Genomic DNA, 27,546 nt, shown 5'->3' with positions numbered 1-27,546 from the left:
ATATCTAAACCTCTGGCAGCAAAAGTGAGTACACCCCTTAGAAACTAGGTACATCCCTAAATGTCCAAATTGAGTACTGTTTTTCATTTTCCCTTCAAAAATGTCATGTGACTCATTATACATTTTTGGAGGGAAAATGACAAGCAGTACTCAATTTGGACATTTAGGGATGTACGTTTCGCATGACATTTTAGACATAATAGAGTTAATTTATTTTCCCCTTAAAAATAACTCAAAATATAGCCATTAATATCTTAACCCCTGGCAACAAAAGTGAGTACACCCCGTAGAAACGTACATCCCTAAATGTCCAAATTGAGTACTGCTTGTCATTTTCCCTCCAAAAATGTATAATGAGTCACATGACATTATGTCATGTGACTCATGACATAATGAGTCACATTATTATGTCACGTGCTGTTAGTATAATTTGAGTATACATTATACTCAAAATGTATAATGAGTCACATGACATTTTTGGAGGGAAAATGACAAACGGTACTCAATTTGGGCATTTAGGGATGTACGTAGTTTCTAAGGGGTGTACTCACTTTTGCAGCCAGGGGTTTAGATATTAATAACTATATTATGAGTTATTTTTAAGGGGAAATAAATTAACTATTATGTCTAAAATGTCATGCGACTCGATATTATACATTTTTGGAGGGAAAATGACAAGCAGTACTCAATTTGGTCATTTAGGGATGTACGTTTCTAAGGGGTGTACTCACTTTTGTTGCCAAGGGTTTAGATATTAATGGCTATATTTTGAATTATTTTTAAGGGGAAAATAAATGAACTCTATTATATAAGCTGCACACAGACTACTTTTCATTGTGTTAAAGTGTAATTTTGTCAGTGTTGTCCCAGAAAAGATATATACCAGCAGAAATGCGAGGGGTGTACTCACTTTTGTGATACACTGTAGTTACATATAGGAATATCGTTCTTACAAAACTACAATATATAAGACATTTCTCTGCTAAATAATTGCAAACACAAAGTCAGCAGAATATAGGTTTTTGACCTGACCATGCCAGTTCTAAAGCATCTGATGCCATTCTACAGCATTGTATTTTGTAACCTAATTGTGAGGCCTAGAAGAGTGGTGCATTCTGTCGGGGGTCATCTGGCAACACACTGATGGAGTCTTCTGCCTTTCCACACAGCATGCAAAGCATCGTGTATTCCTATATGACACAATACGAATGCACACATGTGAGTGACCAAAAACAAGTTTTGTAACCAGCAATTTACTTCTATGCTATCAAGTTCCACTACACTGCAGTTTTTATTTTTAAATAGTTTTTGTGATGAAATAATTTTAGGTTGTCGGAGGTGTATTTTTGAGATTATGAATTTTCACTTGTACTAGATGAGTCTTGAATATGTAGTCAATGCACATGAAATGAATGGGTGGATCAAATGACGTTATACTATCTCATATCAAAATGTGTATCTGATTTCCCCTTTACCTGATATTCATCAACAACAGAGAACGTATATTCGTGCCTGGCGATGACATGGTCACAGTTTTTACAAACATCTAGAAGAAAAACACTTATTATATAATGATTGCATTATAGACATGGAAATATTACTGTGTATCTTTAATGCAAACAGTAGTATTGCTTACACACCAGAGAGCATTAAATGCATTAAGGGCAAAGTTCACTAATCAATACAGTATATCAAAGCAATTTACGGTCATAAGTGACAATCTCTTCGCCATCATCATCCTCTGTGTCTTTATTACAGATTAACACGAAGTCTCTGTATTGGCATTTGGCACAGCCCATGTAATTCATCAAATAAGAGCCATTCTCCAGACAAGTGCTTCCCTAAGCAAGAAAAAAACGTCAGATGTAAGTTGTTGTCAAGTAAATATTTCAAACAGGATGCGTCATTGACATCACCGATCATTAGTTATTTGAGTATTTACGTTATGACGTACCCGATCGGGGTATTCTTTTTGCACGCAGCCGTTGCACATTTCCACTAATAGACAAGAATATAATGTTTGCGTTTTTAAAAAGAATTCCGATTTTTAAAAACGCGTTGTTTAGTGCATTTTTCGTAAAGAGAAGCACCGCTTGCTATTTTAGCATAACATTTTCATTACTAACAAACGGAAGTAAACACGCAAATACACGTCGACCCACCCCAAATGTCACCGCAGAAAATATCACATATGTAAGGCTGTGGCGTAAGTAAGTAGCGGCCATTTTAGGTCGGAGAACTTCATTGGCGACGGACGCTAATAAGTCGGAGGTAAGTCGAATGATTTACTCAATTCGTTGAGGTTTTGATAAATTTACAAATAGTGTCTGTGATTATTGTGATGTGATACTGGGAAAAAAATAAGTAGTTAATATACAGAACCTCTGATTTTTATGAAAAAAGCAACTTATTTGAAAATGGGTTGAAAGGTGATCAATTTATAGCTATTTCAAAGCATATGCCGCATTGATAATACAAGTATCAGCCAACGGCTCCGACGCAAAATGGCCGATAAGTGACAAGGATTGTCCTTATTGCCTCACAGCGCCCATTTGACATCTAGCCTAATTTATGTGATATCTGGCATCTGCAAAAAAAAGTCATGCACACAATTTCCGGGTTAAAGTTTATGGATTTGCCGTTTCTACAAATATTAAATTTGATTTATTTTTCAATAATTCAAATATAATTTTGGATTTTAAAAAAATATCACGATTGTCTTATACTCAAGAGAAATTGGCGGTTTTTTTGTTTGGGTGGCGGATGTTTGACGTCAACAAATATGGCGACGCGAAGCTTCTCTTGGAGGCTACCCGTTCACGACCATGTGAAAATATAAAAGCGTTTATCCTCCGTCGACAGCGTTTATATTTGATAAAGGAACCGGTAAGTGTAAGCGTCCAATTTCAGGCGAAATATGTGCAGGGGTATGAAATTCGGCTGTATACACAATATTAGCCTAATATTAGGTGTGTTATCAAGTTGTAAAATATTGTGCGGCAATCATGAGGCTAGTTTAAGTTGGAGCTTTTGTTGGCGTTGACCTCGTACCCACAACGCCGCGCTACAGTTTTCTGTTCTGGAGGCTTTAAGAAAACAAGTCGACACACAAATAAATACTGAGTCTCACGGTGCAGTCAAACAACAAACAAAAACATTAATGAATGAGGCACACACGTTTCAGAATCTGACTCCAATACACATCTTACGTTTTAGTGGGCGTTTACTTTAATCACTCAAGCCATTTGTCAACAAGGAACAGTTCTGGGGTTGTCTGTGACTCAAGGGCGTAGGTTTGCATCGGGAGGGTAGGGACATGACACTAGCAACATTTCAGGATGCTCAAATTGTCCCCACCAACTTTTAAGCAACCTTATTTGCATTATATAATGCAGTTATATACTTCAGTTATATTCTCGCAGTCGGCGTGATGTCATGATGACGTCATCTCGCATAGCAACATGTCGCCATTTAGAGAGGGGGGCACCTACAGGTAAACATCCGTAGACAAAGGTTGTCTGAAATTCATATATTTCAGCTGTGTTTTGCGTCTTTTTTTCATAAAAACGTCTCAAACATGACTTATTATTATCACGAGTCACTGCCAACAGACGCGAGGAGGCGATGCAACTTAAAATTAACGTGTGTTGGCCTGCAAATCTGCCCATACAAAGTCACAGCTGATAGCTGGATAAACAATCCAAAGGAATTGCCTGCAGTGGAGTTCAGAAACATCTACAACTACCTCATAAAGTCACCTAGTAAGTTGACCTTTATCAATTACGTGGAATATGTACTGTGTGGAACTAAGAAAACAGGTAGTATATACGGAGTGATTATTTCTGCCGTAACCGTTAATTCACCTCCAAGAACACGTCACGGCAAAATAACCAATTCCCACCAGGCCAATAATATACCGATTGACCGATCAGAGCAGTTCACGGCAAAAGAAAAATAACACTTTGCGAGTTGTCGGTTCCGGTAATAATAACCACTGCCTAGTCTATTGAATCCTAGCAGCTAATTGGGGCAAAAAAAAAAAATGATTAAAGTTTACTCACCAGTTATTAAATGTTGGCTGCAAACATAAATGTGCCTGGTCCACGGAACAGTCTTCTTTTACTGTTCCTCGATTGATTCTTTTCAGCCAATTGCTTGTCCTTTTCTTCTCACGAGGAAGAATGAAGAACTTCAAATGTGGCTCCGAACTCTTCCTTGTGTTACAACCCGCAACACGGCAACTTTTAGTCATTCCGCCGGAAAAAAAGAACGCAAATAAGACAAAAGTTCAATGCGTTTGTAGTACAATGCACGACAGAGCAACTGCTTGTGACTCGTGTTTTGCCTCCATTTCAATATGGTGACGCTTTGTTGTGGCTGGTGACGCAATTAATGCCCGGCTGTCCGACTGCGAGAATAGGTAATTTAGATTGTCTTCCCATATATTGTAAGGATATAATTGACCCTACCATTATTAATTGAATTATTTTCATTATATTCAGACTTACATTTACCCCTTTTCACTGCTGAGTGGGCCAGTCCATTTTTTCCCCTTCAAATACACGTTTGATGGGCTGATGACTTAACCTTCTCCCACACACACTCGCACTCACTCACTCACAGCCCCAGCCCCATGTTGCTTCCTTCACCCCCTTCGAAGAGGATGAAGGATATTAGAAGGGTTTTTTTGGGCCACCAGCAGCTGTAGCCACTGCATTTCGTCCAAAAAGATGTCTCATGCATTTTTTTCCCTTTTTCTTCAAAAGTCACAAAAACGCAGACAAAAAATATATTTGAATTAAAGATATTATAAAAACAGTCAATTAAAGCCGCCGTTCCACCAAGTTTGCTGTTTTAAATGTTTACTAGCATTGACCGCGCATGGCCATAAACGCCCCAATAGCCTCACGTGGAATTCCACTTTTTACCACTGTTTGATATATTGCTGTAATTTTCACACTATAAGGTGCCTCCCACCAAATTTGACACGAAAACGGCATTTGTTCATAGATAAGCCGCACCGGACTAAAGCAGCTGTCCTCACTGTATGATGGGATATTTACACCAAAAGATTTTAACCAGTAACACTCTTGTGACAGCGGCGTCATGAGATTGCCATAAGAAAGTCATAATTATAACATGACACTGTCATAGGATTTAATGAAGGCCTATGACAGATGTCATTTAGGGTCATTTGGCATGTTATCTCACTTTTGAATGGATGTAAAAGATCTGAGCTGCATACAAACGGAGTTAGTGGCAAAATTTGCTGGATGACACTTAATGACATCTGTCATAAGCATTCATTAATGTCCATAACAGTGTCATAGTTATGACGGTCCTATGGTAGTCTTATGACACCTCTGCCAAATAAAGTGTTACCTATTAACCCAAATGAATCAATGAATAAGCCACACTGGACTATAAGGCGTGGGATTTAAAATGAGGGGGGGAAAGCAGCGGCTTATAGTCCGAAAATTACGGTACACACAGCAAAACAAGGGTGTTGAATTGTTTGAAGATTTCCATCTATGTGATTTGCTGTTTGCAAAGGCAAGAAAAAGACTAACTGAAATAACTTAAAAAGACATTGGGAATTTTCAAGCAAACCCGATAAAAGGATAACAAAGGTAAGAAAAAAAATACAATGGAGGGGAAAAAAACATAAGTCACCTGACAAAAGCCAATTTAAAAAATATATAGGTCAGCCCACCACTGTTGATGTCTTTTGCAGACATGTCAAACTATGGATCTCAACATTCCATGGGCAACCCAAGCCAGTCAAAGAAAAAGAAGAAGAAAAGCAATTACTGCATTTTGTGCAGAGAGACTGTCCTGCCAAAAGTAAGTGTCGATGTTAAGTTTAACAAAATCGTTATGTACTAATTATGTTTTGTGGTACTGATTTATGTTGTGTCACTTGAAGGAAAGACACCAGCACTTGCATAGCATGGCACACCACAGAGAACTTGAATCATTGATGGGCAAGTAAGTTTTTTTTTTTTTTTTTTTTTTTTTTTTTAATTTACTAAATACTACTGTAGCAAGTCTGCCTCACAGATTGAACATTCAGCTTTCAAACTGCAACTCAAGCATTGCTGTGTGGCATTTGTATGTTATCTCTATGTATGTGAGGATTCTACCTCCAACAATCCGAAACCAATATTTGTCAGTTCTGAGGGGTATGGTTTTGTTTGTATGTGTTTAAACTGTTTATAACTGGTCAAATCTGCTTTTCTCAAATTCTACGGGGATTTTCTTCACAGTGTTCCTTGCCATGATTGCCAGGCATGTCAGGTGTCCTCCTTGAGTCTTATTCAGTACGCTCAGCACATTGCAAATATTCAACATCAAGCAAATTTAAGGAGGCTAATATTTAGCAATGTGAAACCCATTACAATTTACAAAACTCTTGACCCGGAAACGATCAAGGCTCTCCTCAGCAGAAACAAAACGCTGAAGAAACAGAGGTACCTTTTTTAACGTTAGCACTTTTCTGTTTTCAATTAAGTACTCTGAATTAATCTCAATGATTACTTCACAGGAAAAAAATGTTAAAAAAGCAAAACAAAAAGAAAAACCAACAACCGAATACATCCAAACAGGTAATGGCACCTCAGCAGGAAGGCAGTCACACTACTGTTTTCATAGAAAAGGATAACCAGCCTGCTTATCAGAAAGTTGCTGCCAAAAGCAACGGCTCCCAACACGACAACCAAACTTGTGGTGAATCGCAACTGTTCTCGTGGCCTGGGAATGACCCTTTTGGCAATTACCAAACGATGTCGCAGTCCGACAGTGCAGTCGACTTCGCCAGTGATCACGTTCCTAGTAACCACGGCCTCATCTTCCACCAGGATGAGTGTGTTAAATCATCTGTACCGGAGCAAAATCAAACTGCTTCTAACTCGCAGCCTAAACCTGTCCCCAACCCTAACATGGATGTCAGCACTATGCTTAGGGACATTAGACAAGCGCTGGGTGTGCGGGAGCCGTGTAGGGCGGATCGAGAAGCCCGAAAGCAAAATGCTCAGGTGGGAGCACGGCCATCTGAACGTTGCTCTTCACAGGACAAAGCCACCCCACAGAAGAGCATGACACTTGAACCAAACCCCTCTGCACCTTCAACCAGCAGGGCATCAAGCGTGCCGATCAGTTCCAAAGCGAAGGTTCGGATAGCTCACAAAGCAGCAGCGGCTCAAAGATTAGGACAGCAGAGTCAAAACAAAATGGCCCCGAAGGTTGGCGCTCTCTCATTCCCAAATTTTAACCAGAAGTGGAAGACCATGTACGATAAGCTGAAGAAGAGCAAGCAGAAGCAGAAGAAGAAAGAATCAACATCCAGGTGAGAAAAAAATGATTTCAAAATGGACAGATTTTTCACGATGCCCTTTTGTGATGACTCAATGAAGGAAATGTTCCTTCACATTTTATCTCATCTAAGTGAATACTGTAATATCATTGTATTTTTCTCGGTATGTGTTGTCATTTGTTACAGGTTTGGAATTGAGCTGGTGAAACCCCTGCACAAACAAAATCCATTCGAAATGGGTGTCGCCGATGACCTGATGCTTTCAGAAGGCTTCCATTGGGAGTCACTTTCCGATACTAGCATGCCCATTCCTCTTCTTCCTGCTCTTCCTACATATTCTCCGCCTACTGCACCTATTCCTCCTATTACTCAAGATACAACTGTTCGTGCTGTAGTGACCCAGTCAAAAGAACACATGCCACTGACACTGAACAAAAGCTGTGGTCCAACAAGGGCAGGAACTGTGAATGTAGACCCAGAGGAGGGTAATAGAGGCACCAACAAGAGGAAATACCAACAGTTACAAGTAAGTTTTTTTTTAAGTGTAATACAGTGGTGAATCCCTGTTTATTATGTCAGATAAAATCTACACTGACCCGTAATAGTTACAGTTGGGCAAATAAGTATTTAGTCAACCACCAATTGTGCAAGTTCTCCTACTTGAAAAGATTAGAGAGGCCTGTAATTGTCAACATGGGTAAACCTCAACCATGAGAGACAGAATGTGGGGAAAAAAACAGAAAATCACATTGTTTGATTTTTAAAGAATTTATTTCCAAATATAGTGGAAAATAAGTATTTGGTCACCTACGAACAAGCAAGATTTCTGGCTGTCAAAGAGGTGTAACTTCTAACGAGGTCTAACGAGTAATTAATGGCAACTGTTTTAACTCATTATCGGTATAAAAGACACCTGTCCACAACCTCAGTCAGTCACACTCCAAACTCCACTATGGCCAAGACCAAAGAGCTGTCGAAGGATACCAGAGACAAAATTCTAGACCTGCACCAGGCTGGGAAGACTGAATCTGCATTAGGTAAAACACTTGGTGTAAATATATCAACTGTGGGAGCAATTGTTAGAAAATGGAAGACATACAAGACCACTGATAATCTCCCTTGATCTGGGCTCCATGCAAGATCTCACCCCGTGACATCAAAATGATAACAAGAACGGTGAGCAAAAATCCCAGAACCACACGGGGAACCTAGTGAATGACCTACAGAGAGCTGGGACCACAGTAACAAAGGCTACTATCAGTAACACAATGCGCCGCCAGGGACTCAAATCCTGCACTGCCATACATGCCTCCCTGCTGAAGCCAGTACACGTCCAGGCCCATCTGCGGTTCGCTAGAGAGCATTTGGATGATCCAGAAGAGGACTGGGAGAATGTGTTATGGTTAGATGAAACCAAAATAGAACGTTTTAGTAGAAACACAGGTTCTCGTGTTTGGAAGAGAAAGAATACTGAATTGCATCCGAAGAACAGCATACCCACTGTGAAGCATGGGGGTGGAAACATCATGCTGTGGGGCTGTTTTTCTGCAAAGGGACCAGGACGACTGATCCGTGTAAAGGAAAGAATGAATGGGACCATGTATCAAGAGATTTTGAGTGAAAATCTCCTTCCATCAGCAAGGGCATTGAAGATGAGACATGGCTGGGTCTTTCAGCATGACAATGATCCCAAACACACAGCCAGGGCAACAAAGGAGTGGCTTCGTAAGAAGCATTTCAAGGTCCTGGAGTGGCCTAGCCAGTCTCCAGATCTCAACCCCCTAGAAAATCTGAGGAGTGAGTTGAAAGTCCGTGTTGCCAAACGACAGCTCCAAAACATCACTGCTCTAGAGGAGATCTGCATGGAGGAATGGGCCAAAATACCAGCAACAGTGTGTGAAAAGCTTGTGAAGAGTTACAGAAAATGTTTGGCCTCCATTATTGCCAACAAAGGGTACATAACAAAGTATTGAGATGAACTTTTGGTATTGATCAAATACTTATTTTCTACCATGATTTGCAAATAAATTCTTTAAAAATCAAACAATGTGATTTTCTGTTTTTTTCCCACATTCTCTCTCATGGTTGAGGTTTACCCATGTTGACAATTACAGGCCTCTCTAATATTTTCAAGTGGGAGAACTTGCACAATTAGTGGTTGACGAAATACTTATTAGCCCCACTGTAAATGGTCTATAATTTTGAATTCATCTATTCAGTTTTTTTCCTATTTGAAACTTTTCTTTGACAATGTCCTAAAAATATTACCTGTTCAGATATTTTTATACTCTTTTAAGACTGAAGATTTTAAACAATGGCACCAAGTAGTGTTGAAGTGATACACCTAGCGCCTAGGTTGATAGATTAGAAACTTATTAAGTCAAGTTATTAAGTTTTTTTTGTGCTTTAACGAAACGTTTTGGTTGGTATTAACACATCCCTTGCTGCAGGAGGATGGCAGTCCTGTTAATGAGGCTTTTGTGAAAAGGAACAAAACTATGATAAATCGGGGTAATCCTAATATTTAATTCACTTTAACTATTAGTTTTGCAGTTGCTCCCTTGCCAAAATACAAATTCCAAGTTTTTGTTGTAGACCGTGGCCAAATGGACAAGCTTTTATCGGTGTCGCTCAGGGAAGAGGAGCTGTGTCAGTCAGTGCAAGAAGTGGACAAGTCTCTTGTCCTTGCCCGCAAAGCCTTGCAAGTGGCCTTCGCAGAAGTACAACGACTTACATTGTTAAGGCAACAGGTACTACTGTAGTTAGTTTTGCTCTCAATACGATACATGGCTGTGTGCTATTGGCCGATACTGCGTTGTTTTTTGTTTGTTTTTGTTTTTTTAAATATACAAAGCCGTTATTACTGCATACACAAATGTAAAATAATTGCTACAGTGCTGGCCAAAATTATTGGCACCCCTGCATTTCTGTCAGATAATGGTCAATTTCTGCCAGAAAATGTTTGCACTACAAATGGTTTGGTAGTAATATCTTCATTTATTTAATTTTTTTTTAGAATCATTATCATTATACACAAAACTCCAAAAATGGGCTGGAGAAATCTTTCGTTGAAATCTCTCGTCAATTTTTCTTCTCTGTCCACATCTAGGGAGGTTAGCCACAGTTCCATGGGCTTTACACTTATTGATGACACTGCGCACGGTAGACACAGGAGCATTCAGGTCTTTGGAGATGAATTTGTAGCCATGAGATTGCCCATGCTTCGTCACAATTTTGATTCTCAAGTCCTCAGACAGTTCTTTGGTCTTCTTTTTCTATGCCCGATGTGGTACACACAGGGACACAGGACAAAGGTCGAGTCAACTTTAAATCATTTTAACTGGCTGCAAGTGTGATTTAGTTATTGCCACCACCTGTTATGTGCCACAGGTAAGTAACAAGTGCTGTTAATTACACAAATTAGAGAAGCATCACTTGATTTTACAAAGGGTGCCAATACTTTTGTCTGGCCCATTTTTGGAGTTTTGTGTATCATGATAATGATTTTCTTTTTTTTTTTTGTCCATTCTCTTTTGTGTTTTTTCATTGCAAGCAAAATAAATCAATATATTACTACCAAAGTATTTGTAATTGCAGTCATTTTCTGGGAGAAATTAGGCATTATCTGACAGAATTGCAGGGGTGCCAATACCTTTGGTAAGCACTGTATCATAGCTTGGTCTGACACTGCCTATGTGAAACAGGGGGGAAAAAAACTAATACAAACATTGTGAGTGCGCAGTCAATGCAATTATACCACATTAGTACGTTAGCGTAGCTCATGTGCTAGCTTAGCTCATGTGCTAATCATTTTTGGTAGCAGACAACACTAGTTCGCTAGCCTACCGTTACCCGTGTTCCCTCATCCTAACAAAGCTAACATCAATTTAGATGCTCATTTCAATGTCACTGTTCATGAAAATTTCAATCTTGCTTGGTATTAATTTTTGGCGTGAGCATTTATCCACCATTTAAAGTATAACCTCTGACATAAAAAAATTACTCTTAAACAAGTAGATTAAAACTCTTCCGCTTGGCTCAAAACACCACAAAAAGTTACTATTTTCCATTTTTCGGACACAAACAATTTCAATTACGTTCACCTTTTTTTCTACCTTTTTACCATTTGTTTTTTCTTCATTGTTTTTCTTCTTCATCGATGTTTGTAATCGGCGGCCATCTTGGACAGGACAACCAGCAGTTGGAAACTAAATTGCGAAAAGCACAAATTTCGAACTATTGGTGCATTATTTTTTAGTACCCTCGATACCTGCATTTGAGTGCTATATCAGGACCTCCTCTGATACTAGTACCGGATCAACACTAACTGTAACAAGGAAATATAATTAAAGATTGCCTCAAGTGGAAAGGTTGAAAACCCTTGATTTTGTGTTGTTGTTTTAGTACACTGCAGAGGTGGACAGTCTGAGAGCGCACCGTATTGAGATACTACAGGGCATGCAAGGTATTGTACTTTGGCTTCAAAATAAAGAGTCAATGGACGTACCAGCCACACTGATAGAATTTAAAACAATTCCTGGGTGTTACAATAATGTGTCAGTTAAAAAAAAATTTGCAGTGTGAGGCAGCCAAGATTTTACCTGGTTGTTTTAATTTAACACTGGATAGATGGGCACGCACATTTAACAATTTAAAAGAGAAACCATATTTTTACATTACATTTACATTACCTAAACACAACATCCAGTTAGCTGTTTTAATGCCCTAATGGAATGATTTATTTATTATCAGCAAGCAATTTGTGTGTGTGTGTTTAAATGTATTTAGAACACGTTTTAAAACATGTTTTATTATAACTCTAAAATGTATATTTGTTAAGTACATAATGGGAGGAGTACAGTATATAATATAAGATAATGACATAGCTCCTTCATTGCTGACCTTCAACTTTTGCAGATGAGTCTGTAATTAGGGTTGACAGTCTAAGCCAGGGGTCGGCAACTCAAAATGTTGAAAGAGCTATATTGGACTAAAAAAAACAAATATGTCTTCAGCCGCAAAAAATTAAAAGCCCTAAATAAGCCTAATAATGAAGGCAACACATGCTGTATGTATCTGTATTAGCTATATAAGCCTACTATCAAAATGACTACGTTGGCTAAAAATACATAATCAGCCTTCATGATTTAATGTTTATTTTCAGTGCATCCAACGCACCACGTGACTACTCTGTTGAATAATTCCACCTCAAGTTTAACTTTATTTCAATATTAATGAATTGTTTCATTGCCTTTATGAAATTATAGAAATGCAATTAAGAAATATGATTTTTGATGTCATTTTTGTTTTGAAGTTTTGAAACAACCAAATGGAACGTGCATAAAACATGCTCCTTATCTGCGCATGTCTGATTTTCTTTATTATCTAGGTTTTGTTTTTGAAGTCTGCAAATAGGTGTTCTGATATGTTAATGAATTTCTCCTTCATGTACTCACCATCTGTGAAAGATTTTCCACGTATTATCTCCCGGATTGCAACAAAACATGCAGCAGTAGTGGAGTTTGGCGATGCAATCCACTTCTTAAATCTCTTTTTGCGCTCCGCTAAGTTCTTCAGAAGTAATGGAATTGATCTTTTACTCTCAATCCAAATTGGGTACTTGGCTGCCGGTTTGTTTACAATAGACACCTGCCTGGCATCCCGCCCTGCTGATAGAAACATGTGTCGCAGGCTATGACGCAAATCTTCGTTGACATAAATGTTGAAATTTAATATTTATTCTGCACATTTTTACAGCATTGGAAAACGTTAAGAATGTTTGTGTCATTTTTGTCCTCCTACAGAAACCATATCAACACAAAAGATAGATTTCCCTCCACCATCTTTTTCAATTTTCAAACATTTTTTAAAATGCTCCAGGGAGCCAATAGGGCAGGGCTAAAGAGCCGCATGCGGCTCCCAAAACACGGGTTGCTGACCCCCGGTCTAAGCTATTAAAATGTCAACTTTCCATATCATAGATTCTCTTTTTATCTTTTCCAGAAGTGTATTCCGGAAGCTCAAATGAGGTGCAGGCGGCCACAACGTCTTCATCAGCATCTACAGATCGTATTACTCGTAGTCCATCCTCAAGATCTTCCTCTAAAGTTATCGTCTCGGCCCCTAACATCTACCATACCTCTGCCTCGGCGCCTTCCATTAGTCAACCTCAGACGGCCTCCATTGCTTCAACTATTATAGCAAATAAGCAAGAAGCAGTGATTCTATCCACCTCAAAACAACCAAGTTCACAAGCCCAAATGGTCTCGTCGCCTCTCCCCTCACGACCCACTGTCGCTTCTCCCACAGTAGCTACAAACGAACAAACCAGAGCAGATGTTTTAAATCCATCCTTACCTGCCAATTCAACAAAAATGGAACCTGAAAGCTTTTTAAAAGAAAACGTTAACATAGTTGGTGCCGATGATGAAAGTACAGATCACTCCACAGGGCTTCTAAATGTCAATCATTCTGCTGCAATAGTGTGTGACAACAAAGGCAATGAGAGCGATGACTTGGTGGAAGTGATGGAGCCCAAAATGGTGGTGATTACCATTGATGAATCTGAGAATGAAGAATCACCGAAAAAGTCCTCAATTGTGGCAGGTCCACAACAGGTGCCTCTAGAATCTATTAGTATGAAGTGCGTCCCTTCAAGCACGCAACCTACTCTGCAGATGTGAGCATTTGTCATGTTTTATCAATAAATTGGAGGCTAACTAATGGGTTTTAAAATGTGTACTCCTTACTTTTTCTTAGGAAAACTGAAAGCCCCGTTTTGTCGGAAAGTGACCCCTCTCCTCTACAAGGTAGTGCTGTTTCTCATTTGTATTACTACATTAAAAATTCAATGCAGACAGTGCTCAGTTCAGTTTAACTTGAACATTTTTAGTCTTCTGTAGTGTTTCACCGATACTATTTTTTATGTCTCCCAATACCCGATGTGTGGTATCGGCCGATGTCGATACTGTACCGATACTATGTTTTTGGTCAGACACTGACCAAAAAACCTGAGTGAAAAAGACTGAGACAGAGTGAATCCAGTACAACTTTTTAATCACCTACCTGTTCTGTGCGCGATTATATAATCTTTTTGAAACCTTGAGACTTAAATTGCTCTCATAGCCCAAAACATTGGCTTAGCTCAAGTGCTAATTATTTATGGTAGCATAGCACACAAGTTTGCTAACCTACTTTTCCCTCATTTTCTCTCAAACAAAGCTAACATTTTATAGATGCTCATGTCGATGTTATTGTTCATAAAACGTTAAACCTGCTAAATGAGAACATTTAACAACACCTACCAGATCATACTTTGAGAATAAAAACGCCTGTCCTAGGCTCAAAACACCACAGGACTTAAGCATCTTCTAGCTTACAAACCAATATTCAATCATTTGCAGCTATTTTTTTTTTACATTCCTCTTCATTTTCTGCTTCAGAGGTGTTCATAATCAGTGGCTATTTTGGGAAAGGATGACCGCTGCTTTTTTTATGACGTAATTTTAATGCCTTATCGATGCTGATACTAATATTGGCATGAGCCGCAACACTAGTCTTTAGTAATTTTTTTTTAATCGGCCTAGCTGCAATTAATACCTTTTTTTAACCATTACTTTTCACAGCAAGACATTCATCCAAACAATGAACTGTACCCTTTTGATACTTAATTTGCCGTGGTCTTAATTCTTCCAGAAAGTGCTACAACGTGAATTACTTTGGTATCGAAAGCAGTGTAGGCTACCAATCAGAAAAAAATTGAGTGTAGCTTCTCCCTATTGGTGCTGTATTATTTATACTGCAGAAAGGTTTTACTTAACTTTGTCCTAGAGTGTATCTATTGGTACTTGAACACCTAAAAGTGATTAGTTTTACGGTATGATATTCTGGTATTCTTGTCACTTTTTCCCCCCATAGAGAAGGGGGAAAAAAGGCATAAAGCTGAATTTAAAGATACAGTGGTACCTCTACATACCCATAAGTTAACAATACATTATAATTCCATTAATTCGTTCCACAGCCCGAAAACCTATACTAAATCCTTAATAAATACTGGTGGTACTATTACAAATTACATCTACGCATAGCAAAACAAATAAATTATAAATAAAAATCGGAATAATAATATCATTATTATAATTCTTGTAATAATGTAACAAATCGGGTTCTCATGTGGCGGGCGTCTTTTGCCTGCTGTACCTGAATTCACAATGTGGCTGACGTGAAGGAGTGAGGAAAGGTGCAGTTGAGATTTTACTTTCGCTTTTAACGTTCTGTTGCTAGCTTCAACTGCCGTGGACAGTAGACGTAACGTGTTGGACAAGTTCTGAAACAAATTACTAAAATCCTGATGAAGCTGGCGATCTCTTTGGCGATGGTACCAAAATAATAATTATCACCTTAACTTATAAAGACTGGCGAACGGAGGTCAGAGGAGTATTGTCGAGCCAGTTCACGGATGCGCACACCGCATTCATTTCAATGTTAAGCCTCCCCTTTTTCCACCACCTGCACTAACATTCTTTGAACACGTATTGAGTTCTCTCACAAGAAAACTCGCCATCCGTCCATCTTGCGGCAAAACATAGAAACTCCCACGCTGTCATAAATCGTCGTTTTTCGAGCATGTCGTCGGATGTAGAAACAAATGGCGGGTCAAATTTTACATCGTATGTCAAAAATATCATTTGTCGAAGCGATCGTATGTCAAGGTACCACTGGCCTTGTTGGTGTAATTGTTTCTTGCGTTGACATCAGTTTAATTCTTGCTGCAGAAGTTGTAGAGGTGATTTCGGGGGAAGACGAGCCGCCTGCCTTGGGAGCCTTCTCGAATCACACAGGTGCTGTTCATGATCTGCAAATCCATGAAGGCTTCTTGTACACATGCTCAGCGGACAATACGGCGCGGGCCTACAGTCTGACGGTACACCTCTAAGCGAAAATTGACCTTTTACATTGCACACAAACAAGGACCCAAATTTGCTTTGAAACCTGATTACTTAAATGAGGGAAACTGAGTTAAAATAGCAATTTGCTCTAGACCTATTAAAGTATCAATAAGGAGTAATTAAAATACATTGAGAGTTAATTTGATAAAGAAAAAAATAAGATTACAATTTTGCATGTTAGTAACTGGTGGCATGTTAGTCTATTTATGTTACATTAATATTTGTAATATTATTGCAATAAGCTTAGTGCATGAACCTTATCTAATTTATATCTGTTGATATTAAATGTACTACAAGTACAATAAATAGTTATACAGTGGTACCTCTACATACAAATTTAATTAGTTCCAGGACCTAGTATTTAAGTCGAAATGGTCGGATGTCGAGCGTGATTTTTCCAGAAGAATACATTATAATTAATGTAACGAATTGGGTTCTAATGTGACAGTTGTGTTTTGCATGCTGTTCCTTAACGCTCCGTATGATTGACGAGAGACTAAAAAAGGTGCGGAAGAGTGGGAAGTTTTTACTTTCTCTTTTCATGTTCTGTTGTTGGCATGGGTGGGAGGGGTGAACGGTGAGCTACGTTGTCCCGCCTGTTCACTCACATCACACACACACAACGTTCATATTTTTCTATCATTTCCTTCTTAATTTCAATGGTAAGCGTCACCTTTTTCCTTTTTTTTCCCACCACCCGCACTAACCTTCTTGGGAGCCATGTTGATTTCTCTCACAAGAAAAACTGCCGTGCATTCATCTTGCGGGAAAACAATGAAATTGCGATGGTATAATAAATCAGCGTATTTCAAGCATGTCGTCATATGTCAGGACAAATGAAGAGTCAAATTTTATGTCAGAAGTCGAAACGATCGTATGTTGATGCGATCGTATGTCGAGGTACCACTGTAATACATTTTGAAAATTTTAAAATCATTGTTCTATTAATTTACCTGTAGTTGCATATTATAATGTCACATTTAAACAATGAACATCACAAGTAATTCAAGATTTCATTTCTATAGAGTAAGGAGTGCCAAGGAGTGTTTGAGGGCCACACTAACAAAATTAATTGTCTGCTGGTCTCCTGCCTCCCCAACATGCCAGCCAGACTCTTCACTGGCTCTAGCGACCAGACTGTTCGCATCTACAGCTTAAAGGTACAAATCATTAGGAGAATCCTCTCAGTGCAAACCGGAACTTATATGCTGTTTTTCTAATATCACTAGACATGGAAGTGTCTGGAGACCATCACACTGCCTGACCGAGTTCTGTGTTTGCACATTGCCTGGAATACTGTGTTTGTTGGCCTTGCCAGTGGATCAGTGGCCACCTTTGATTTAAAGGTAAATTTCCGACAAACACAACAATAACTAATCCAAGGATGGTAGAATCATTAAAGAGGCGCTTAAGCCATTTTACAATATTTTGAACTGTTGCATGCATAACAGTGGTCGAAATAAGATGGTGTCTTGGTTGAAGTGTGTTATCTGTGTAGTTTTTTTATACGATTGCAATCGCGTTTGCAAGTGAATTCGTCCAGCAAATTGTAGGTTTTGAAATTGGTCACGTTGTGGTCTCACGCCGCCCCTTATTATGCAAGTACCTACCCTCTTCATTCTTCTTCCACCGCCCACTAATATCAGAGACTGGAGCGCTGAGGAAAGCCACTTAGCTCAAGTTTCTCGCTTTCCGGTCCTTGACTGAGCCGCACCAAGCACACAGTATATAAATAATGCAGTATTTATAGGTATACAGTGGGGCAAATAAGTATTTAATAAGTTTTTACCCATGTTGAAAATTACAGGCCTCTCTAATATTTTCAAGTGGAAGAACTTGCACAATTAGTGGTTGACTAAATACTTATTTGCCCCACTGTACATGTTCATGTTCCATTTCATGTCTTTGTCACTTTTTTTTCTCTGTGACCTCCAAAAGTGGGGCGTCTTGCCTGGCTTTCAAGCTACCTTTTTAACACCTGACCTCTACCCTCTGGATCTGTGTCATTGAATTACGATTGTAGTAAGTAGAGGCGTGCGAAATTTCCGATTCTTAGATTTTTCGCGATTCGGTCGTGGAAGATTCGAGAACAATTCACAAACATCCAAATTCCGATTATTGAATTATACCAGGTAAAGCGGAATTAAAACACAGTCAGCAGGGTCTTTGGGACGCAATGAGGAATGGACCGAGAGTAAATATCATGTTCAACTCATGCCGCTAGATAAAAAAAACAATCATACCTGACTGCGGCCGACAGCGCTACAAACAACGCCCAGTTGCTAGTTGCGACAAACATACGGCTACAGTAGATATCATACATTTGTAGAACTAGATGCAAAATGACAGACGACAGCGATGTTAGAACATGTATTATTGAACCGAGATGCGAAATGACAGACTTTCCGGCGTTGGTAAACAGCCGCCATCTTAAAGCAGTCCTAAAGCAGTGACTTCTCTTGAAGGCTCTGCTGTAGCGAACCTAATTAACTTTTTATCTAAAATACTCCTAAATCGGCAGAATCTTGTCTTGAATCTATCTTTAAATGATGAAATAGTTTTAAAACTTTGACAAAGGTAGACAGAAGGTAAACTATGGAATAATGGGAGCAATTTTAACAACTATAATAGTTGATTCACAACATTAAATTAATCGAATGTAGTTTAAAGCTGCTGATACAGAATGGGGACTGGAGTGTTTTATTTACTGTTATTTTTGTATATTTGTTTACTGTCATATGCTAACTTGATACCGAAATAGTAGTTTTGTTTAGCCTGAGAGGATTTTTGAACAATTTTGGAACTAATGTACAAAACATTTTTTAAAAAAAAAATAAATAAATAAATAAAAGGGGGGGGGGGGTGTACATCAATAATCGTTTTATAATCGAATCGGAGCCTCTGAATCGTAATCGAATCGTTAGGTGCCCAAAGATTCCTAGCTCTAGTAGTACGCATCTCCATGATTTGCCAAAGGTCACCACATGCATTGCCAGCACACACGAGCTTCACACCGACACCCTTACTTCATTGACATGAGAGCCCAAAAAAGGGCCAACTAAAATAGCTTGAAAAATGAAATTCTTGGCACTTTCAAAGCGATGGTCATGCAAACCTGGTAAAATGGTATCCAATGTTATAAAAAGTACTGTATAAAAATATTAATCCCACTTGTATTATTTGTCAGAACGAATCTTTTCTTTTTTTTTTCTTCTAGCAGCTCAAAGCACCACCCTAATGAACTGCAGTACCCATTTACCATGATTTCCCGAGCAAAATTCACAATTTTCAAAATGTAAATATGTGATGTTTAACTTCAAACTCTCTGAACTTAGACGTTGAAACCACTGGATATGTTCGAGTGCCACGGCCCACGAGGCATAAGCTGTCTGGGCACGGCGCAGGAGGGTGCCCGTCGAGTCCTGCTGGTTGGCTCCTATGACAGCACCATCAGTGTACGAGACGCCAAGAGCTGTTTACTTCTACGTTCGCTTAAAGGGCATACCAAGACTGTTCTCTGTATGAAGGTGAGTATAGTCTGGAAAAAAAGCAGCATTAGTTGCCGTAATTTTCGCACTATAAGGAGCATCTGACTGTAAGTCGCCACCTAACAAATTTGACACGAAAACGACATTTGTTCATAGATAGGCCGCACTGGACTATAAAACGAAGCTGTCCTCTCTATGTTATGGGATATTGAAACCAAAAGATATTAACCCCTAACACTTTATTTGTCAGCGGCATAGGAATGTCGTAAGATCAAAAGAACCACCATGAAGCTTTGAACCAATTGTCTGCAAAACTTGATTGTTTCAAGAAGCTTCATTTGTCCATTACTGTTCCCTTGGAGTCAACCTCTGCTGCCACATGCTGTCAACACTTGTTGTCCAACATGCCTCCTAGCATGCATTGCAGTGCTACAGATGTATATAATCAAAATTCATGTTCTGTGCTATTTCTTCAGTTACTCTTCCAGTTGTTTCATTAATTGCTATTTATGGTATTTGGTAACATTTTATTTGACAGTGGCACTATAAGACTGTCATTAGACAACCATAATTATGACATGACGCTGTCATAAGCATTATTGAATGCTTATAACAGATGTCATTTAGTGTTATCCGGCAAATTATCTCACTTTGAATGGATGTAAAAGATATAAGCTGATATAAGACATAAATGGAGTTGGTGACATAATTTGCCGGATGACACTTAAAAACATCTGTCAGAAGCATTCACTAATGCCCATGATGGTGTCATGTCATGTCATAATTATGACGGTCTTATGATGCCGCTGTCGAATAAAGTGTTACCTATTAACCCAAATAAATCAACAAATAAGCCGCACTGGACTATAAGCCGCAGGATTCAAAACTAAGGAGAAAAGTAGCAACTTATAGTCCGAAAACTACAGTAAGTGTTTCATTGAATACGAACGGATAGGTCCCCGAAACAACAAGCAGCAGCTGAGCCAAATGCATATGTTCAAAGTTGTAATTTGTCGGCTTTATTGTACTTTCCAGGTGGTAAAGGACTTGGTGTTCAGTGGTTCCAGCGATAACTCTGTTCACGCACACAACATCCATGTAAGTGTATAAAATAGGCAGTGTTTCAGATTTTTTTTTTTTCAATCGATTTTGTTTGTCACATTAAAAAGTAGAACGTTTATTTCTATTATTTCATCACTTATGCTTACTCGTATGTTTGGTACACTGTGTTGCCTATGAAATCTGAGTTGAATTCATCCAGTGAATATCAACCCATCCACATTCAAAAAAACAAAACTATGAAAATGTTTTAACATGCACTTTTAATAAGTTTAATATCTGTCATCTAAATAAACTTGGAATATTAGCATGAATAATTGATAACATGAATGAAATCAAAATTCCAAGTTTATTGAAATGGAAAAAAATATATATATGTTATGAAAGTACAACAAATCAAGATTAACAAATTTACTTTTTTCCTTACATTGATTGAATTTAGGCATGTGCCGGTATGATATTCTGACAGTATGATAACAGTAAGCCAAAATATCGCGATGGTATTGCGATTACAGCTTTATAATGTGTTACTTTGAGTTATCTGGGTTTAAAAAAAATACCTTTTCCATTGAACAGGATTTTTATTTTTCAAAACATATTAGCAGATTGGAACATACTCTAAGTATAATGTTAAGTTAAAATAAATTAAAAAAAATAACAAAATTTTGTAAATGAAATAAATGCAGTTCTTTAGGTGAGCCTAAACCCACAGTCTCAACATAATTACCATCAGAACAAAAATAATTGAATTATTTTCCATAAAAAGCGCGTGTGTATGACTCATATCATGTTTACATTACACACACACACACACACACACACACACACACACACTCTTTCTCAACACAGACAGTTGCCAGGGAGAGAAAAACACCACGTTTTACCACCACTAGACACGCTTAACGTGCTGGAGTTTTTTTTTTTCCTGTTTTGAATGCAGAACTGTATTTGTAAAAAGGAATGTAACTGCCTAAAATACAATGAATTTTTTTTTTTTTAATTCTCGAAGCTGGTTGGAAATATTCATTTTGTACAAATGTGAAATCATATTGGAAGTATTTCCTCCTCTAAGCCTCGGGCGTCTGTAAATTTAGTGTAGCCGAAGTATTCCCATTCCAGCGATTTCGTTTTCTTTGCTGGGGGGAAAAGTTGAGGTGTTTCACCTCCTCCAGCCATCGCGTGCAGCACACTCACTGACACGGAGCAACCACAAGTGGAAGTGGGTTGAGCCTTACAGCTGCAGGCAAGGGATTTCTCAATGCATTTTTGGTATTTAAAAAAAATAAAAAATAAAATAAAGCTCATACCTTAGTATGACGGAAAACTTTTTGGAAACCTTGAGGTTTTCATACCACAGTATACCTTGAAACCGGTAATCGGCACATGTCTAAATGAATTAACCAATTATTTAATTAAGTTCAATTTAAAATCAGATATCTATGTTGTAAATAGTATTTTGGTAATTCCTATTAATACAAAAAATGCTTCAAGACTTTTGACAATATAAATGCACACCAAGCAACTAAATTCCATAAGCATGTGCCCTTTTTTGTGTCCATATGTCCATGTAGACAGGCGAGTTAATACGGATCTACAAGGGTCACTCTCATGCTGTCACGTCAATAGTCATTTTGGGGAAAGTGATGGTGACCGCCTGTCTGGACCAGCTTGTTCGAGTTTACGAGCTCGAGGTATGAAAAACTTTTGTCTATGGAGAACCTCCGGTAAGGAAGGTGGCTTGTTTGTGTTGTTAACCAATGGATACAGTAGTATCTGTGTTGAAATCCCCCCCCCCCCCCCCCCCCCCCCCCCCCGGCCAAGGCACACGGAAAACAGCGACAGCTGAACAAAGTGCCGCTCTGCCGATGCTGCCTCCGCGCGCGCCGACCGGGAAGGCAGAACTTCGCGTCTTCTCTTTTTATTTTTAACCCTTTGTACTGACTCCGTGTTTCAAAAGTTCGAAGAACACTCACCGAAAACAGGTTGACAATTTATTCATCGACAATGGTAAAAAACAAGGCAAAAACAGACGACGGAGGGACAATTCTGGATCCAAAACCAGGCTACATGTTTCAGAGCAGCAAAAATCTGAGTTATCTCAGTGTCCAGTCTTTTTAAAGTCCTTGATGAAGCGGGCCGTGCTGAAGGGTGTCCAAAGGTGTGTCTGGGCGTTGCTTTTGGGTCTTCCCCTCTGTGGCCGGTTTTGGGCGGCTTAGGTTCGTGCGCGGATGGGATGCCCGCTATCAACTTCGTTGTCCGGGCTGGCTTGTACTTGTTTTAGGACAAAGCGCTTTGTCCTTGGAGTTTGCGGGGAGAGCTGATTGCAAGAGTTGGTGCGTCAATCTTGTTCGTGACGCACGCGTTGGGCTTCTGTGATAAGACGGCATTGTGTAGCTCTTCTATTTCTTCTCATTAAACTATGGTGTGCTATTTATTTTATATTAGTAGTGCAGTCCTACCGTGAATATGAAAATGATACTATTTCCTGATAAATTATATTACGTGTGTTAGAGTAATGCAAACAGTTAGACGGTGGCTACGAGAACCTGTACCATTCTTTCTCATCTCCCCCTCATTAGCCCAGATAAGGTGATTCCCTTTACTGTGTCAAAGGGCATGTAGTGGAGTCTGCTTAAACAATAGTTAGATGAATGTGTTAGACTAATGCAAACAATTATATGGTGTGTGCGATGACGGTATCTTTTCCCTTCATCTGGCATCAGTTTATTATTGAGTACATTTTAAATGCATTGACGTCCATGTTTTACACCTGTCTTTTGGGATCTATTCACAGTTTTAAACTGCTTTTAATTTAATGGAGCAGCAATTTTTCAGGCTGCACTATACATAAAAATGTACTTTTGTTGCATCTTTTATGTTATTTTTGTTGCTTCCTAGTCCCATGACCGCTTGCAGGTGTATGGTGGTCACAGTGATATGGTAATGTGCATGGCCGTCCACAAGAGCGTGGTAAGTAGACATTAGAAACAGCCCTGTTTTAATGGCTTCGACATCACTTTATCGTCTTGCTCGTTTCATACAGATCTACACAGGTTGTCATGATGGAAGCATTCAAGGTGTAAAACTGAACCTGATGAAGAACTATCGCTGCTGGGTAAAAGCAATTTATTTTATCCAGTCCTGTTACCAGCCATGAATGTGTGCAAGTCATGAGAAAAAATAATAACTTTTTTACGTGATTCAAATTCAGTCTTTTATTTTTTTCCTTCCTTTATTTTTACTTTATGGGGACGTGAAACGTAAATTTTATGTTTTAAAAAAAAAAAAAAAGTACATGCAGGAAATACATGAAACAATAATAAAAGTTATGACTTTTTGTTTCCTGACAGGACCCAAAAACTTAAAAAGCTAAATGACAACATAAATTAGATTATTCTCTTGATGTAGCACCAAACTACTGTAAAAATGTTCTATCATTGTTGTCTATGAAAACAAGGAAATCTTCCAATTCTCTGAAGTTGCACCATGGTTGTCTCCGCCCTCATTTGCTGGTTTTGCAAATTGGTAATAGGGATACTTTTGAAAAAGCAACAAGAAATCATTTTGAGAGTCAAAGTTTTTCCTCTTCCATTCTTATTTTTTTTTCATGGCAGTGGCAGAATTGCTGTCTGATTTTCGGCATGGCAGAGCACCTTGTCCAGCACCTCGTCGGTGACCACACCAGTCCCAATCTGGAGACGGTCAAGTGTCGCTGGAGGGGATGCAGCACGTTTTTCCCCACACAGCAGACAGTCAGACAGGTAGCATAACAACCCAGGTGTAATGATCATAACACAGTTACTTAATTTCTTATTTATTCCATGAATGTTTTCAGGAGCTTCCTAAGCATATGCAGAATCACGTTGATGTGGACAGTAAAGTGGAGTCTTGAGGCAAGCTGTGCTGATGGTGCCCCCCTTTTTTTTCCTCACTCTGAATATTCGTGCCATTCAAGTTCTCAATGAACACACATGTTGAAACAGTGGACACTTTTGTAGTATGTAGGTTTGTTTAATTTACCACTATCAAAGGCATTTCCCAAAGGACTTTTTTTTTTTAATGTGTATTATGGAATAACAGTTCATTTCTTGAAATAAAACAGGGCAAATTAAAATTGTTGTACTACATCATTGTACAGATAAACTAAAAACTTCAGATCAGAAACACTGTTTTTCAAGTTGGGAACTTCCCAGAACATTTGAAAATTGTATTAAGTAATTCTAGTCTATGTAAAAAATGTAAATGTAATATGGCTACTAGAGTGTCTGGTATTTGTTTTAAGTATATTCAAATATTGTATTAGTTTGTTTTTATGGCCAAAAAAAAAAAAATCTAAAATGCATGCGTAACAGATATTAACCAGTTAATGCCCAGTAATGCTCATATGTGAGATGCTGTGCTTCAAATTCCCTTTGGAAAATCTACCTAAATGTTCAATATATTTATTTTGCGAGTAAAACAGGGCCTCTCCCAGGCTGTGCATTATTTTGTGAAGTAACCAAGTACTGTAAACAATCCCATTCACCAACATAAAGGTTGTATTCCTTCTTTCAAATGTTAGTTTCCTTTAATAACAGAACTTAACACTGATAATGTTACATAAATTACAAAATCATAGCGACCAATTCCATTTCTCCATTAAGACTCATGACTTTGAAAGAGGCTGGGTCATTCACGGAGACGTTTAAGAATACATGGTAAGCTGAAGCCACTACAAAGTAAAAAGAAAAATATAAATCATACAGACATATAATAGACCATATATACTCTTAACATGTGTCACAAAAAACATGCCATGAATAAATATAGCTCACCTCAAGTACATTAAGTTTGATAATTCCATCTCCATCCTTGTCAAAAGCATTGAAAGCCCCTTCAGGAGTCAAAAAACACTTGTAAGACATACACATGTAAAATTGAACAAGCTCATGTAATGTATTAGAGATGGACTGATGTGGGTTTGTCAGGACTGATTATTAGTAGTTAGAGGGGCCGATAACTGATTTTTGGAGCAGATATTCATTTGCAATCAAAGTGTAACAATTGGCATGAAAAATGGAATTTTGCAAGCACTGAACGTCATTGAAATGCCTAAAGCATGTTTATTAAATCACACATGTAGAAAATAATATAATAATATAATAATACACAGAAACGTCTCTTATAAAGTTAAATAAATGGTTAAATAAATAGCTCTCTGAAAATCTTCCACAGAAAATACAATACATCAAAAATACAGGGAGTTCCCAGGCTCAGCAGCACCTTTTTTAGTGAAATAAAAACTTAGATAATAGCTCCCTGAATTTTTCCTTGAATTCTCCGCCCTGATGACCTCGTCTAAGTATCCTTGAGCAAGGTACTAAACCCCACGTTGCTCCTGGTGCTGCGTCACCAATATTTAGATGAGGATTTAGTGTGAAGTACGGTGGCCGAGAGGTGTCAGGCGAAATGCAAAGTCCAAACACTTTGCAAATAAAAAAAAAAACACGAACCCCAATTGCAAACGCTTTGCAAACGAAAAAAAGCACAAACGCAAACTGCCACAACACGATCCCCAATTCCTAAAGCGCGATTGCAAATTGGCAAAAGCACAAACCCCAATTGCCACAACACGACAGCAAAAGGCAGCAGCACAATAGCAAAATCATGCAGCACGACGGCAAAAAAAAAAAAAAAAAAAAGAAAAGGACGACACTTAGTATAATGCTATATGTGCTTTGTGACCATCTCTACGGACTAGTGACGTGATCTGTCGTTCACTTGAGTAAACGAATCCATTCCGGATCGTTCAGTAAAAAGATTCGTTCAAACGAATCGCTCAACGAATCGTTCGCCCCCCTCATCTCCCTCCCCGCCCAAATGAATCGTTCGGTTAGTGAACGGGAAGTGACGTTGCCGAACGAATCACCAAAGACCGCTTCGCAGTATAACTGAACGGGAAGTGACATTCTTGGTCCCTCCCTCTCTCTTGTACACAGGCTCCTCATTGACCGCTCGTCGTAGTTTCAGTAATGAGTGACAGGCAATATCATTCTGCTTTCACAGACAGCCTCGTCTCCCTCCCGCTGCTGCAAAAGCGAGGGAGAACTTCCGCGTCGTCTGTCCTAGTTCTATGGGCTCAAAGTCATGGCTCGTGCTTGCATTTCGATTGAGGACACGGTTAAACATTTTCCTTTTGTGGGGGGAGCGGGGGGTCGGGGGCGCACGGACTTTCTTTAGCATGTTCTTGATCACATTTACAATGCTTGCTGTCACGAAAATAAAAATAAATCGAAAGTTTAATTTCAAAATATGGAACGACCAACACATCATATTTACCTCTCGCTCTGTTGTATTTTTGTTTTTATGCTCATCACTATTATTTTTAGTTACTATTGTTAAAACTATAAGTGTAAATAGCTAGTTGTCGAATGTGCTGCTCTGAAATAAAGACAATACTACATTTTGATATTTGACAGTTTAATTGCAAATCAGTATTAAGATGATCGTATTGAATTTTTGCACTGGTATTAATAAATAAAATAATCCGGTCAACTCCCCTGTCGTCCCCGCATCTCAGATCGTCAAATGCTGACGAGAAATGATTGCTTGCTCTTTACGATGTCGCCTTTCTACCCTCATTAGTCTGTTAAGAAAAATGTAGACATATTGCGACATCTCCCGTGTCCATGTGCATTATTTTGGGGCGCTTGAGTAGCACATGATGGACGGATTGACATAATTTGTCAAACCAACCAAC

General features: G+C 38.7%; 3 protein-coding genes across 5 annotated transcripts in view; 1 reads left to right on the top strand and 2 right to left on the bottom strand.

Annotated features, from left to right (window-relative positions):
• Window positions 1-768: 768 nt before the first annotated feature.
• churc1 (churchill domain containing 1) lies at window positions 769-2,152 on the bottom strand. Its single transcript, XM_057822649.1, has 4 exons — window positions 1,955-2,152; window positions 1,706-1,841; window positions 1,476-1,546; window positions 769-1,190 (listed from the first exon to the last, which is right to left on the bottom strand). The coding sequence occupies exons 1-4, from the start codon at window positions 1,991-1,993 to the stop codon at window positions 1,098-1,100; spliced, it is 339 nt and encodes a 112-aa protein (XP_057678632.1). The 5' UTR covers window positions 1,994-2,152; the 3' UTR covers window positions 769-1,097.
• Window positions 1,757-26,978, top strand: LOC130907492 (zinc finger protein 106-like). Of its 2 annotated transcripts, none has more exons than XM_057822646.1 (21): window positions 1,757-1,865; window positions 5,735-5,844; window positions 5,927-5,988; window positions 6,267-6,470; window positions 6,545-7,345; window positions 7,499-7,838; window positions 9,763-9,823; window positions 9,908-10,062; window positions 11,717-11,777; window positions 13,316-13,991; window positions 14,072-14,121; window positions 16,087-16,235; window positions 17,286-17,420; window positions 17,490-17,606; window positions 19,596-19,787; window positions 20,784-20,846; window positions 22,379-22,498; window positions 23,706-23,777; window positions 23,851-23,922; window positions 24,422-24,568; window positions 24,643-26,978. In XM_057822646.1, exons 2-21 carry the CDS (start codon window positions 5,737-5,739, stop codon window positions 24,697-24,699), a joined length of 3,642 nt encoding a protein of 1,213 aa, XP_057678629.1. In that variant the 5' UTR covers window positions 1,757-1,865; window positions 5,735-5,736; the 3' UTR covers window positions 24,700-26,978. The 2 variants fall into 2 exon arrangements, with proteins under 2 accessions (XP_057678629.1, XP_057678628.1); XM_057822645.1 differs by lacking the exon at window positions 1,757-1,865 and adding an exon at window positions 2,741-2,886 and having other exon boundaries at window positions 24,643-26,977.
• capn3b (calpain 3b) overlaps window positions 24,031-27,546 on the bottom strand; it is a 35,719-nt gene continuing 32,203 nt past the window's right edge. The window contains exons 22-23 of one of the 2 annotated variants that reach the window (XM_057822648.1): window positions 25,622-25,680; window positions 24,031-25,518 (exon numbers count right to left, since the gene is read on the bottom strand). In XM_057822648.1, coding sequence (XP_057678631.1) covers window positions 25,492-25,518; window positions 25,622-25,680 — 86 coding nt within the window. In that variant the 3' untranslated portion in view covers window positions 24,031-25,491. Of the gene's footprint in view, window positions 25,681-27,546 lie in introns of both variants that reach the window. The other variant, XM_057822647.1, reaches the window with a different exon arrangement.

Source organism: Corythoichthys intestinalis, chromosome 19 (assembly GCF_030265065.1).
Source record: "Corythoichthys intestinalis isolate RoL2023-P3 chromosome 19, ASM3026506v1, whole genome shotgun sequence".
Classification (NCBI taxonomy): Eukaryota; Metazoa; Chordata; class Actinopteri; order Syngnathiformes; family Syngnathidae; genus Corythoichthys; species Corythoichthys intestinalis.
This window is presented reverse-complemented; position numbering and strand designations above follow the sequence as displayed.